Genomic DNA, 13,348 nt, shown 5'->3' with positions numbered 1-13,348 from the left:
TTAGTCATATTCAAACTTTTTCTAGGAACCTCACCAAACTTATTAATGGAGATATTTTAATAAAGGCTTAATTAGTCTTTTGGTCCCTTAAAGACATTTTAGGTTTCATAATGATCCCTTAAAGAAAAAAATGTCTGGATTGGTCCCTTAAAGACACATCCGTTTCTCAATTGGTCCTTCCTGTCAATTTTTTACAAAAAACGTTAGTTTTAATTGACTGGATTGTGGATGCCATTAAGTGTAAGTGGTCTACCAAAAACCTTATTAATTTTTAAAATTTTAACCATTGGAATTTTTTGTTATATTTGGAGTTAAAATTTAACGGAAATGACCAATATGACAAACATATATGTCTTTAAGGACCAATCCGGGCCTTTTTTTTCTTTAAGGGACCAATCTGAGCTTTTTTTTCTTTAAGGGACCATTGTGAAACCTAAAATTTCTTTAAGGGACCGATAGACTAATTAAACCTTTAATAAATATGGTCAACTAGTATTTATAGTGGGACGGAGAGAGTAGTAACTGCTACCTGCCTACAACGGAGCTGCGTTCATGTTCGGATCGGAACTTGTGTGATTCATACGCAATCAGCCATGTCTCCGCCGTCGGCTTCGTCGTCGTGGGCGTTGGTCCCCGAACATCTTTTCACCGAGTTCTTGTCATTACTTCCTGTGAAATCTCTTCTTCGATTCAAATGTGTAAGTAATTCCTGGAACACTCTCATTTCCGATCCAAATTTTGTGAAATTACATCTCAAGAAATCAAAATCACATAATCCACAATTCACTCTAATCACTCATCACGTCCAAAATTTCAAGGGAGAATCAGAATACGGAAGTGACGATGAATATGAGGTTGATTACAGTATCATTCCATACTCTATACATTCTTTTCTCGATAATCCTTCGTTTACCCTTTTCGCTGATCATCACTATCTTTTGAACGAAAAAGATTGCTCTGGTGTAGCTGGTTCCTGTAATGGGTTGATCTGTTTGTCTGGTTTTGGTTTCTCGGCCACGCATACATTTGATCATCAAACGTACGAGTACTGGCTCCGTCTATGGAACCCAGCCACTAGGGCAATTTCTGAAAAATTTGGGTGTTTTGTTGATTCTGGTGGGTTCGGTTTAAATTTTGGTTGTGATAACTCCACCGGTACTTTTAAAGTGGTTGCCTCACGTTACATTCCTGATAAATTGACAAGCGATGTGAGAGTTTTTAGTTTTGATGAAAATGTTTGGAGAAATATTCAAAGTTTCCCAGTTGTTCCTTTTAATTTGATGGGTCATGCATCACTTGAGCATGATGCTGTGTTTTTTAATGGCACTCTTAACTGGTTGGCTGTTCGCAATGACATCCCATACACTTGGTATCATCTTCCTCCTGACAATTTCACCGTCGAGCAGTTTGTTATTGTTTCACTTAATTTGGGGACTGAGATATACAATATGTATACTTTGCCTCAGGGTTTTGATGAGGTGCCCCCTGTAGCGCCAACTGTTCGTGTGTTGGGTGACTGCTTTTGTTTTTCTTATTCTTATAAGGAAACCGATTTTATTATATGGCAGATGAAGAAATTTGGGATTCAAGAGTCTTGGACTCAATTTCTTAAAATTAGTTATCACGATCTTCAGTTAAACCATGACTTTAGTAGCCGTACACTGAAGTATCATCTTTATTTCTTGCCATTATTTCTTTCTAAGGATGGTGATACTCTAATATTGTATAGTAGTCAAGAATTGGAAGTAATTCTCTATAATTGGAGAGATCATAGAGTGGAGCGAACACAAGTTAACGTGCACAAAACTATTATTGATGAAGGAACCTGCACCAATTCATGTTGGCATTTTGCCAACGGTTTTGTTGAAAGCTTAACTTCAATTTGTTAAAAGTAAGTCCATCTTTCATGGTTTACTTGTTTAAATTGATGTATTTATATGTGATTTTCATATTATAGATTGTGTGACTATTCATTTTTATGATTGCTTTTAGGTTGAGTTTGTTTTTTAATGACTATCTATTAGCTATAGTTAACAAGTCAACAATTCTCATGGATTTGAAAGAAAAAAATTGTTTTTATATCATAATTATAACCAAAAGGATTGGCGATTTTCAGACAACGACAATCAGCCTGCCTCTTGCTGGCCTTACTTATATGAAATGGAAGATGATTCTTCTTGAAGGAAATTCAATCTACCTTGGACACTTTTTATTTTTGTCTCCTCAATTTGAGAGGATAGTACATTATTTGAATTATATTAATATATTATTTTGGAGAAGAGGATTGTATATGATATTAATGAAGGAACGATGAATGTATAAACTATATTCCAGCCAATGTTGCTGTGTGTTCGGAACTGGTATGTGGTGGTGGAGTGAGAACTTGGCTGTACAGTTAAAGAAAGGTGCTGCATCACTTTGGTTGGGATATGCTGCCAAGTGTTTACAGCAGTTTGATTTTTTTAGTACTTGTAGCTTTGCATCAGTGCATAATTATTTCAATTGGACAGATATCTAACATGTATTTGTTTGAAATCTATGAGGTTAAAGATTAGCAAGTTTGTGTTTTAACAGCAAATAGCTTTGTGCTCCTGTTAATAAAATTGTCTTTAAAAAGAATGCACGAAAAAAAATACACACGTCTATAGGGTTCGGTAGATTTGTTATATCCGTAGACCTATAAGATGACAAAAGGAAAAACCAGTACTGTATTATTTTATTTCTTCAAACACATTGGTATCATTTACCTTAAAACTTTATTACAACTAATAAGTGCATTTGTCTGCTTTACTTGAGTGCGCATTTGTTAATTGTGTCTCTTTGATACTTTAGAATTTGGGTGATGAAGCTTTGCAATGAGTTTTAAGTAACTGGTTTTCAAACACACTCAATATGTTGAATAAACTGAGTGGAGCTTAGCTAGATCGAAGATGTTGCCCTGTCTTATCTACGAATGGTGTTGGGACCCTGGGGACTGCTTAGCTCGCTAGCTTTGGGCTACTGTGTTGTTTTGGGGCTGGTTTGGGTTTTGTCTTGCTATTTTTATGTTTAAAACTCAATTATCTATGTGTATTTGAAGCCTAAAAACACTTTTACAAGTACATTTTGTTTTGAAGCATTGTTTGATATTTTTCTACTTGCATGTGTTTCACTGACCTTATGTGGAAAAGTGCCTTATGAGTTGTTTGTTATCTTATTGTTTTGCAACTGCTTTAGGATCTTATGACTGAATTTCCATTATCACTTTTTAACCTATACTTTATAATTCCTAACATAATCTTTTGGCTATTTTATTTGCTTCCCAGTTTGCAGGTGGAAGAAATTGTCCAAAATCACTTCAGATGCTTAATTCATGGAGGAGGAAAACAATCAGATGTTGAAGGTATTACACAAGATAGAAGGTGAAAGGAAAATCCAAAAGCAAGATCAATTGTTCTATGTTTGATTGCATTTATGCATAAAGGACTAATCTGCCGTGGGTTGGTGATATTATATTTTGTTAATCGATTGAGAAAGTATTTATGAGAAAGTATTTATGTGGGTTGGTGATATAATCTCAGAAAATAACTGACATAACAAGTATGGCATATGATATGGTTGGATATCATATGAGAAAGTATTTAATAATTTTGATTGACCATCTGGAGATTTATCGATGGTTTGATACCTTCTTCATTTCCTGTTAATCAACAAAAAAAATATCAGTTGGTTTTTTTTGTCTTAACTTTCAGGTTCTTAAGAGAAAGGAAATGTGGTAATCCAAACAGTCAACTTTGATATTCTAAACTTTCAACCTTAGTTTCAATTTTGGTATTACTAGTTGGTTAGTGTTTTTGTTGTGGTAATCTAGGTTTAAATTTATTTGTTATGTACAACTTAAATTGATTAGCTTGACTTCTTGTTTAGCATAGATTTCTTATCAACTTCTATTGGAGGTAATTCTATTCGAAAAACGGTTGAACACTAAATGTGTGGACAACTGTTTTAGTCAGGATATATCAAACATTTAGTAAAGATGATTATTTGTAATACATGTATGTTTAACAATTTTTCAAATATTTACAATTTTAAAAAAGAAAATAATTGACAAATGAACATCTGATTAATTTATGCCATTGTAGCCTGCTGATTTACAAAGGCAACTTAGATATCCACTTAGTGAACATGGCAAAACATTGCTCAGGAGTGTACTTAGGAGCTATGTGTCCTGCACCCTGCAAAATTATTCATCGAAAATCGATATAACGAAGTTGCACAATCTCATCAAAGAAGCTTAAATATTTCACCAAATTGAGTGTTTTTATCTTCTTAAGAGAACAAAAGAGCACTTGTGATTTAATTAGTATTTGTTACCTTCACAGTTGCAAATGTCATTTGATTCGAGTAAGTCCTTGTGTATCTACATGAAAGCATATTATTGATTAAGTTATGCACCCTCATAAATGTGGTAATGTAGCAATAATTAAAAAATTGAACCAAAGATCGAACCAATGAAACTTCTGGATCATGCTTTAATTAGTTCAACCATGGTTGGAAGGGATGACAAATAAAGAAAAAAGTAAACATGACTTTTCAAGTTTAAACCTTGTTCAATTGTGGTTCAATTTGGTTTGATATGACTATGATGCAACCGAATTCAAGCAAACTGACAAATTGGTCATTCCCCGTTGGACGGTATGACAAATAAAATTTGGTTGAACTAACGGCGGTTACACATGTTCAACCTAGTCCAATTGTGGTTCAATCTGATTCAATATGACTATGATACAACCAAATTAAAGCCAACTGACGAATTAGCCATTCCTGGTTCAACCGGGAAGTTCAATCCGATATCTAAAAAATTGATATGAAGTTTCATGCTTACCCTCCCACTTGGCCATTTACAAACCATGGCCTCCAATCATCTACAATGGAGTAGTTTAGAGCCCTTATCCAAGCTTGAGTAGACATGAAAGGAACAACTATGTCATGATCTCCACTGCCAACAACATATCATTGACATAAAAAAAAATTAGCTAGTCTTAATGGCACCAAGAAAGCAAGCAGAAAGACGAATGTCCCTCTTTTAAATTGGTCGATCCACTTTAGAGAACAAAACAAGTATTCTCAACTATGATGAAAAAAATGATTGGAAATGTAAGCAGCACATGCATAATGAATCATGAATGTATTCATAGTTATCAAATCAATAATCAAGTTGTGAATAGGATGCCCTACTTTTGAAATGTGAATCGAATCTTATTATAAATCGTAAGATACATTACAAAAATATACAAATATAACATTCTTAAGTAAAATTAAGCGACATAGAAAAATTATAACCTAATATATCATACTAACCATAAAATAATTCAAGTCAAGTGAAATGACAAAAGAAAAGTGGTTGGCTATGCAAAAATGACAACAACAAAAAAACGGAGTTAAATTATATAAAAGAATTAAATATGTTTTTGATCTCTATAAAATATATGGTAAAGCAATAGATGAGATATGTTTGCTTGTTTTCATCTCGTACTATTTCAACAATTTTTTCTTAAATGAAATAAACTACATCGAAAGAGAAAATATACATTCACCTGTATATCAAAGAGCGATATCCTTTTTTGCTTAGATTTGCGTGAAACTCAACGCTACCAAAGATCTCATACTCATAATCAGTCTTGTTACAACGTTCCCATTTCCCTATGGTTCCCTGCAGAGCTCAAAGCTATGTACATTAATATCCATTAGTTTCTGAGACTTCTTCTTGTCAATTGTGATACATCGATCATTAGAAAATCACAAGATATTATGAGTTTTGTAGGTTTATCATATCAAACCTCTCGAATATGCAGTGCCTTGCGAACACGCTCATCGTTTGCCCATTTAGTAGTCAGGTAAAAACTATAACTCTACATTAATAATGAAAATGGGGAACATCAAATTTGAAATATTATGGACAAAATTGTGTGTGAATCTAGACAAGGGATGAAAAAATTACTCCGCAGCTTAATTCGGGCACTACGAGATGAGAATTAGAAGATTTCTTCAACTCCCGAATCAATGATCTTCTCAATAGATGTGAATCATCTTCACAAAAGCGATCCAAAATGTTGAATTCATTAATTCTTGAAAGGCACTGAAGATAAGAAGTAATAGTTTAACAATATGACAAACAAAAGTGATTATCATTATTATAAGTAGCATGCAGACAGACACTTCTGGTCACTCATTTCTCTTCATTTTATATTGTTGTGAATTTGAACCCTTGCTCAACACCGACAAGAACAAAGAGTGAAATAAATAACAATTGAAGCCAAACTAAACATTCCAAGCAATTAATCTAGCATCTATGTGTATGCAAAGCCACACAATCAATCCAAAGAACAAAATAAAAAGAATAGACGAACAAGCCTATTAGAGTGTATGTATATATCAATAGAAGGAATGTATTAGGAATGTATTGGGATTGTAGAAAATACAAATTTGTTAATTGAATAGCTTATATTTGTTTGGATAGAATTGAATGATAAGATGCTACAACCGACAAAATTGGGATGATTTACTTGCCTCATCATAAGACTGGAGATCTCTTAAACACAACTCATTTCTGGAATCTACATCAATATACTCTCCTTTACAATTTTTCTGCAGTGACTGTGATCAATATATAATGGTAAGCATAACATCATTCTTTAAATTCAAGTACAAATTTGCCACTTTGTTAAATTAGTTTCCTAATATATCTTAAAAAATATCTACATGATGAGATATGATTCAGTGCAATTAAACTAACAATATAAATTAAGTTCATAAATTATTACCGCATAGAGTTCATCAGAGATGAGTCCCACTCCATGAGCATAAGGGATTCAATAATTTTTTTCTCTTCGTGTTGTCATGGGGTTCCCTAGCAGATATCCCTAAAAATGTATATGCTAGTCAAGCTTCATAGTGCATATAACAAGTGCTATAGAAATAAAGGTATTTAAGGTTTCAGACATCTCTCTATAGATTATTTTTCCTGCTAGTAGAGGCAACAAAAAGAGATTATGGTTGGAAACCTGAAGATTTATCGATGGTTGGAGACCTTCTTCATTTCCCGTTAATCAACGAAATAGAATATTATCAGTCGGTTTTCGTTGTCTTAACTTTCCGGTTCTTAAGAGAAAGGAACCGTGGTAATCCAAACAGTCAACTTTAATATGCTAAACTTCTTTGCTTTGCTTTGCTTTGCTTATATTTAGAGGAGAATGTAAATAAATACTGTATTACAGTAAGAGGATTAGTTAAAGTGATTAAGAAACTTTTAGGTATCATATTTACCGTTATTTAAATAACTAATTTATCTTAGAAATCGAGCTGTTTAGAATTTCTAACCATTTGAAATTTCTTGAAGAATAACGGGAACAAGAATGCCAGAGTATGAATCGCCTCCAATGTAGAATTCGTTTGAAAGAAATTCAGTGTGATCAATCAGCCACTATAAATACATATAAGAGTTACAGCCACTACAAATTTTTGTCAAGATGGAGGTCGAGTATCGTCTTTATTCCAGAAATCGGACAGACGGGAATGTTACCTTCCTAAGAAATTGATGAGCATGGTGAACTAATTTCCAGTCACTTCGGTGAGCAGTCAGATTTTTCGCATATGAAAAACCGGTTCCAAATGGCAAATCTACAAAAATAATGCTGCATAGCTGACCAAGAGATGATTAACATTAATATTAGTAAATCACCATCCAATAATGAAACAATCAAAAGAAACAAAATTATAATTACATGACTAATATAAAGTTCTTTTTAAAAATTTTGGATTAACTTCAGTGAATGAAATCAGTGTTGAATTATTGAGGTACTCTTAACTAACACCTTTGTCCATGAGTGTGGCCTCGAGACCAAACTAGGCACACTCCCGTCGTACTCCTTGTTTTCGAATTCAATTGGACCTATTAACATTCAATTGATGACAAAGTTATTCTATGATTGCTTTTCAATGGATCAATTTCAGCAGGATCAATTCTACTGATAAGCTAAACCAAACACAAGAAAATAGCCAAAGTACAAAACTGATGTCGCATTTCACAGCACATTGATTCGGCATAACGCAAAATTTACACTAAAATGGTTACAAATGAAATGTTAAAGTTAGTTATACTTAGTTAGCTGTTTTTTTCACTGTCTGTATAAGCCTTGTGTACTTCCTTGATGTAATTCATTTTCTCATTATTAATGTATTTGAGAGACTCTACAGACTCACCTAATTTCCTAAAAGGCCCCTAAATCTATACAAATGACAAGATAATGCTGTCCCTAATCACTTATCTCTATATTATTGACAACATGCCTTATTTCCCCTGACTATGACACTAACTCATATTAACAAATTTCCTAATTAAGTAACTAAATCTCAAGATCCATGATTGTCCGATCAAGATCGAGGTCCAAATCTCAAGCTCAGTAATTTAGTTTTTAAAGAAAAACAAAATTTGCTTAAGATCTGGTTCGTTCTTGATTGGACGATCACAAATCTCTTGATTGGATGACTCGCGTGCAGTCAATGACCGCATGTAATAAGGTTCATATAATATATACATATCCAGTTATGCATTAAAAAACTGTCACAAGATATACAAGAAAAAACTAAAAACATGGAGTTATCATTTAAAAATTACCTATTTCATGGACAAGGCCAGAAAAAGAAGAACAACCAGGACCACCAGTTAACCAAAGCATAAGAGGGTCTTTCTTAGGATTATTCTCTGACTTTATAAAATAATAAAACACTTGCATGTCATCATCTGTTTCCCCCAATCCCACATACCTATCAAATGTCACACAACTACATTACTTGTCACACAGCCATTTCTATTTCTTGTGTCTTTCTACAAGAAATAGTAAAAACAAATCTTTTTTTTTTTTAAAGAAAATAAAGACAAATCTTAGAATCAAGAGTAGACCAATTCAACTCTACAGAACCGGCTTGTAAGGTGGAGATTGTCCTCGCTTATAAACATATATTCAGGTTGTCTCGCAACCGATGTGAGATTCTTAACACACCCCCTTGTGCCTAGAACTATTGGACTTGGTGCGTAGATATAAATGGTGGGTGGGCCGATAAGAAACCTGATAGCAGGTGGCTCAATTGATCGTGAGCCTTGGTTCAATCCCTACATTAAATCTTTAACCCGAATCATTTCAAAAGTTAGCTCAAAGGGTGATGGTGTTCAAGCACGTTTATACACTCAACAGCCCAAAAACATGAGCAACGTGGAATCCAAACAACTTCAACAACTCCCTCCCAATTATGTTTATTTTATATATATTCTCCCAGTTATGGATGTGGGATTCTAAAATAAAAAAGGTGAAATTGAAATAGAAATTTTTCATAAAAAAGGAAAGAAATACAGAATAGAAATGGTTAATGCTGACCCTGTTTCAAGTTCAAAAGGAAGAGGCCCTTCAAAACCAGGAAGCATTTCAACCTTTGGGCCATAAGCCTCGATATGAGTTAATATCTGCAAACTAAAAAGCAGAAGAGCAAGTAGAATCTGACAACAATGGTGAAATGAATTATGAGAAGGAAGAACCATCATGTTCAAATTTGCAAGCTAGCTTCAACTAATTTCACTTGACGTACTCTTCTTTAAATGTGCTTGTTGATGATGAGTTGTTGACAAACATGTTGATTCTATAAAATATAAAAAAGTGAAATCATTGAGTTGAACATATCATTGTTTAATGCTGTAGTGCAAGATTAAGACTATATCAAAAGGAGAAGCATCTCTTCAATTTAATTGTTATAAAAAAATAATAATAAAAACTAGACACATGATGCACAGGTAAATTAAAAATTTCAAGAATTATGTGTCGTAAAAATTGGACCTAATCACAATAATAAACCATATATATTTATATAAGTAATTAATCAAATAACGAATAACATAAAAATAAGAATAAATATTATAGAAACTTATCTTTATTGATTTCGTCAACCACCAGCCATGAATTTTCAAAACCATGAATGATCTGCAAAATAGTGAACCATCGAACAATACCTGAGGCGTGCTGATCGCACTGTCCTTAAGGATTTATCCGCCTCATAAGCGCAAATCCCCCATGATTCAACAGGTCCTTCCCGGATATGAATCATATCCGAGGTAACAGAACTAGCAAGACATTATTGACATCGGTGATGTAATCCAGGAAGATAACTCAATTATATGTGAAAAGGAAAAAGTTTTCATAAGAGTATTTCTCTAATCACTTATATTTTACTCACATCTCATTTTCATAATTTATCCTCTCACGTACCACCATCATCTTATGTTATTTTACCTAATATACTCATGTTCTGATTAATAGTACCAAGCATAACTTCCAATCCTAGTAATTAGGATTAAAAACCAAGTAAATAGGAATTAAGACAAAAACGTGTACTATATGACTTGGTAAAAAATCAATTAATTTAATCATTATACAATAATTAACTTTAAAATAAATTTATTCTATAAAATATCCAACAATCCCCCACAATTTATTTTAAAGTTTAGAAGAATACTCAAAATCATTTCCTGGATTAACATCATTGATGTAATGCATCAAACTGGTGTAGCAAGCTATATGAACCAGTGAAACTTAGCGTATGTTAGCGGTCTATCAATCGCATTACACCCCACATTTCTTGCTGTTATCGCTGTGGTGCGCGAATAGGCCGTGCGCGTGCCTGGATTCTTTCATGAGTGCTCTAGAGATTTCGCCAAAATCTCATACAAGCGGCCCCACTTGACACTCACATAGGTGATTTCATCAAGTGTATGCTGCAAATCATACACCGCCCATAAGGGATATGAAATTCATTAAAAGCTTTATTGTTTACCCTCTCAATAATGCAGTGTCTAGCACTTTATCACTCACACCATAAGAAAAGGACTAAGACAAAAATTAATTGATTAATTTTTGGTGCTAGCAGATCTAACAAGTAACTTGTTCTTACCCATATGAACCTTATTCATGGGATCTCCAATCACAAAGGTTGGGTTCCTATCACATGTTGATTTCAAATGGCTAAAGTCCAATTCCTCTCGATGTGTCACAAAATTATTTCTTCCCAGGGGCTTTTCAAGTACGTACTTTACACAAGTGATGAAGACATAATTTTCTTTCATCAAGTAATATTGACTAAGATGTCTCTAAGTCAATTAATCTCATATTTTATCGAAGTCTATAATAATAAACTTGTTCTTCACAATAAATTCACTTATCGATTTTATTCTCATCGGCTCTTATATCCGATTAACATCATTGTATTATTTTAATACAATGGCTCATCACTTTCTCATATGTTATCAAACTGACTTTCATCATATATAATTCACCAGGTCTACTTGAAAGACTATCAAGCGACATCACCCCCACATTTGGTAGCATAGGTGAATTTTTATTCAAGTCTACTTGAATTATTTCAAGTGACGGTGCCCCCTCAATAAGGACAATTTATAACTCCGCACATAGAGATATATTTTCTCATAACAAATTTCACTAAACATCATTGTATTATTTTAATACAATGGATAATCTCAATATACCATATTATAGTTTATGATATCTCAAAAATATTTCATGAATTATAATCATGTACAGGTCTACTTATAATATTTCTAAGCGACAACTTTTCAATCACATAGCATATTAGTATCTCTTTGAATACCTCAATGTCATGAAATTTCTCAATAAAATATCTCCTCAATTTGCTTTCAACTCTAGAAGTTCATATGCTTCAATGGCAACAAATATTTTATAATCAAGTCCACCAAGTTCCCGGTGCAGATCATGCCTGAGCTAAACAAACCACTAAGAAAACTCAAAGTTTGAGTGCAAGCTACTACAAATCATGTCTTTAAATATTTTCAATTGCATATATATTCTTAGTAACCACACCAATATAATTTAAGCAGTCACAATTCACAATATCATACACTTCATTTTAACTCTCAAGTTATTGCACATACTAACATACTCTCAATCTTTCAAAATACAAGCCACTATAATAATTTATCAAATCATCAATCAACTTATACATGTTAACATGTGGTCTCAAAATATAAAAATGAGTATGTGACTACCAATCATATCCATCGTCAACAAATACATACATTTGATTAATATATCGCCCTTAATTTCAAGACAATAAATACTGCTTTACTGCATAAAAAGTTCACAAGAAATCCACTCTCTTAGTTCTAATTGAATTTATGCAAATAGTCAAGTAAAGCATACAACACGTTAACTCAATTTCAAATAATCCAGACCACTAGGCATGCAACAGACAGAGTATTGTATGGGGTTTACATATATCGACTCATGGTTCTAAGAAGGGTAATCATATTCATCCATAAACATAATAGTTATAATAATAATCACATGAATGAAGACAATGCTGCTGTAACTGGAAAAATGCACAAAGATTTTGTAGCAAACCAAGGAACCTTTAAACAATTAAATAATTCTAATTTTTTAGACAAATTCAACACAATCACAGATTTAATATAAAACTCAAAACTCGCAGGAAAAATGCGCCCGTCTTTAGTTGGCAAACCCTCATAGTTCATAAAATTTCTCCTGTTTCCGCGACGAGAATAAATGAGCACTTTAAAATTCAGATTGGTGAACTCCATTGACCACATCAATTTCTTTATAGTTCTCAAATTGAGATAATTCTGATGAATATAACACAAGATAAATTCTGCCAAAGGGAATTATATAAATCCTTAAGATTGTTGTAAAAATTGGACCTAATCACAATAATAAACCACATATATTTATATAAGTAATTAATCAAATAACGAATAACATAAAAATAAGAATAAACATTATAGAAACTTATCTTTATTGATTTCGTCAACCACCATGAACTTTCAAAACCATGAATGATCTGCAAAATAGTGAACCATCGAACAATACCTGAGGCGTGCTGATCGCATTGTCCTTAAGGATTTATCCGCCTCATAAGCGCAAATCCCCCAGGATTCAACAGGTCCTTCCCAGATATGAATCATATCCGAGGTAATAGAACTAGCAAGACATTATTGACACCGGTGATGTAATCCAGGAAGATAACTCAATTATATGTGAAAAGGAAAAAGTTTTCATAAGAGTATTTCTCTAATCACTTATATTTTACTCACATCTCATTCTCATAATTTATCTTCTCACTTACCACCATCATCTTATGTTATTTTACCTAATATACTCATGTTCTAATTAATAGTACCAAGCATAACTTCCGATCCTAGTAATTAGGATTAAAAACCAAGTAAATAGGAATTAAGACAAAAACGTGTACTATATGACTTGGTAAAAAATTA

The 13,348-nt window shown here is 33.0% G+C and overlaps 1 protein-coding gene and 1 pseudogene across 1 annotated transcript; one reads left to right on the top strand and one right to left on the bottom strand.

Moving 5' to 3' along the window:
- The first annotated feature begins 495 nt into the window (after positions 1-495).
- LOC123919567 (F-box/kelch-repeat protein At3g23880-like) lies at positions 496-3,786 on the top strand. Its single transcript, XM_045971516.1, has 2 exons — positions 496-1,891; positions 3,306-3,786. The coding sequence occupies exon 1, from the start codon at positions 594-596 to the stop codon at positions 1,887-1,889; it is 1,296 nt and encodes a 431-aa protein (XP_045827472.1). The 5' UTR covers positions 496-593; the 3' UTR covers positions 1,890-1,891; positions 3,306-3,786.
- A 193-nt stretch (positions 3,787-3,979) lies between these two features.
- Positions 3,980-9,680, bottom strand: LOC123919566 (annotated as a pseudogene).
- Between the last annotated feature and the right edge of the window lie 3,668 nt (positions 9,681-13,348).

Source organism: Trifolium pratense, linkage group LG4, assembly GCF_020283565.1.
Source record: "Trifolium pratense cultivar HEN17-A07 linkage group LG4, ARS_RC_1.1, whole genome shotgun sequence".
Taxonomy (NCBI): Eukaryota; Viridiplantae; Streptophyta; class Magnoliopsida; order Fabales; family Fabaceae; genus Trifolium; species Trifolium pratense.
The sequence above is the reverse complement of the archived record's forward strand: the minus strand, read 5'-3'. Positions and strand labels throughout refer to the sequence as shown.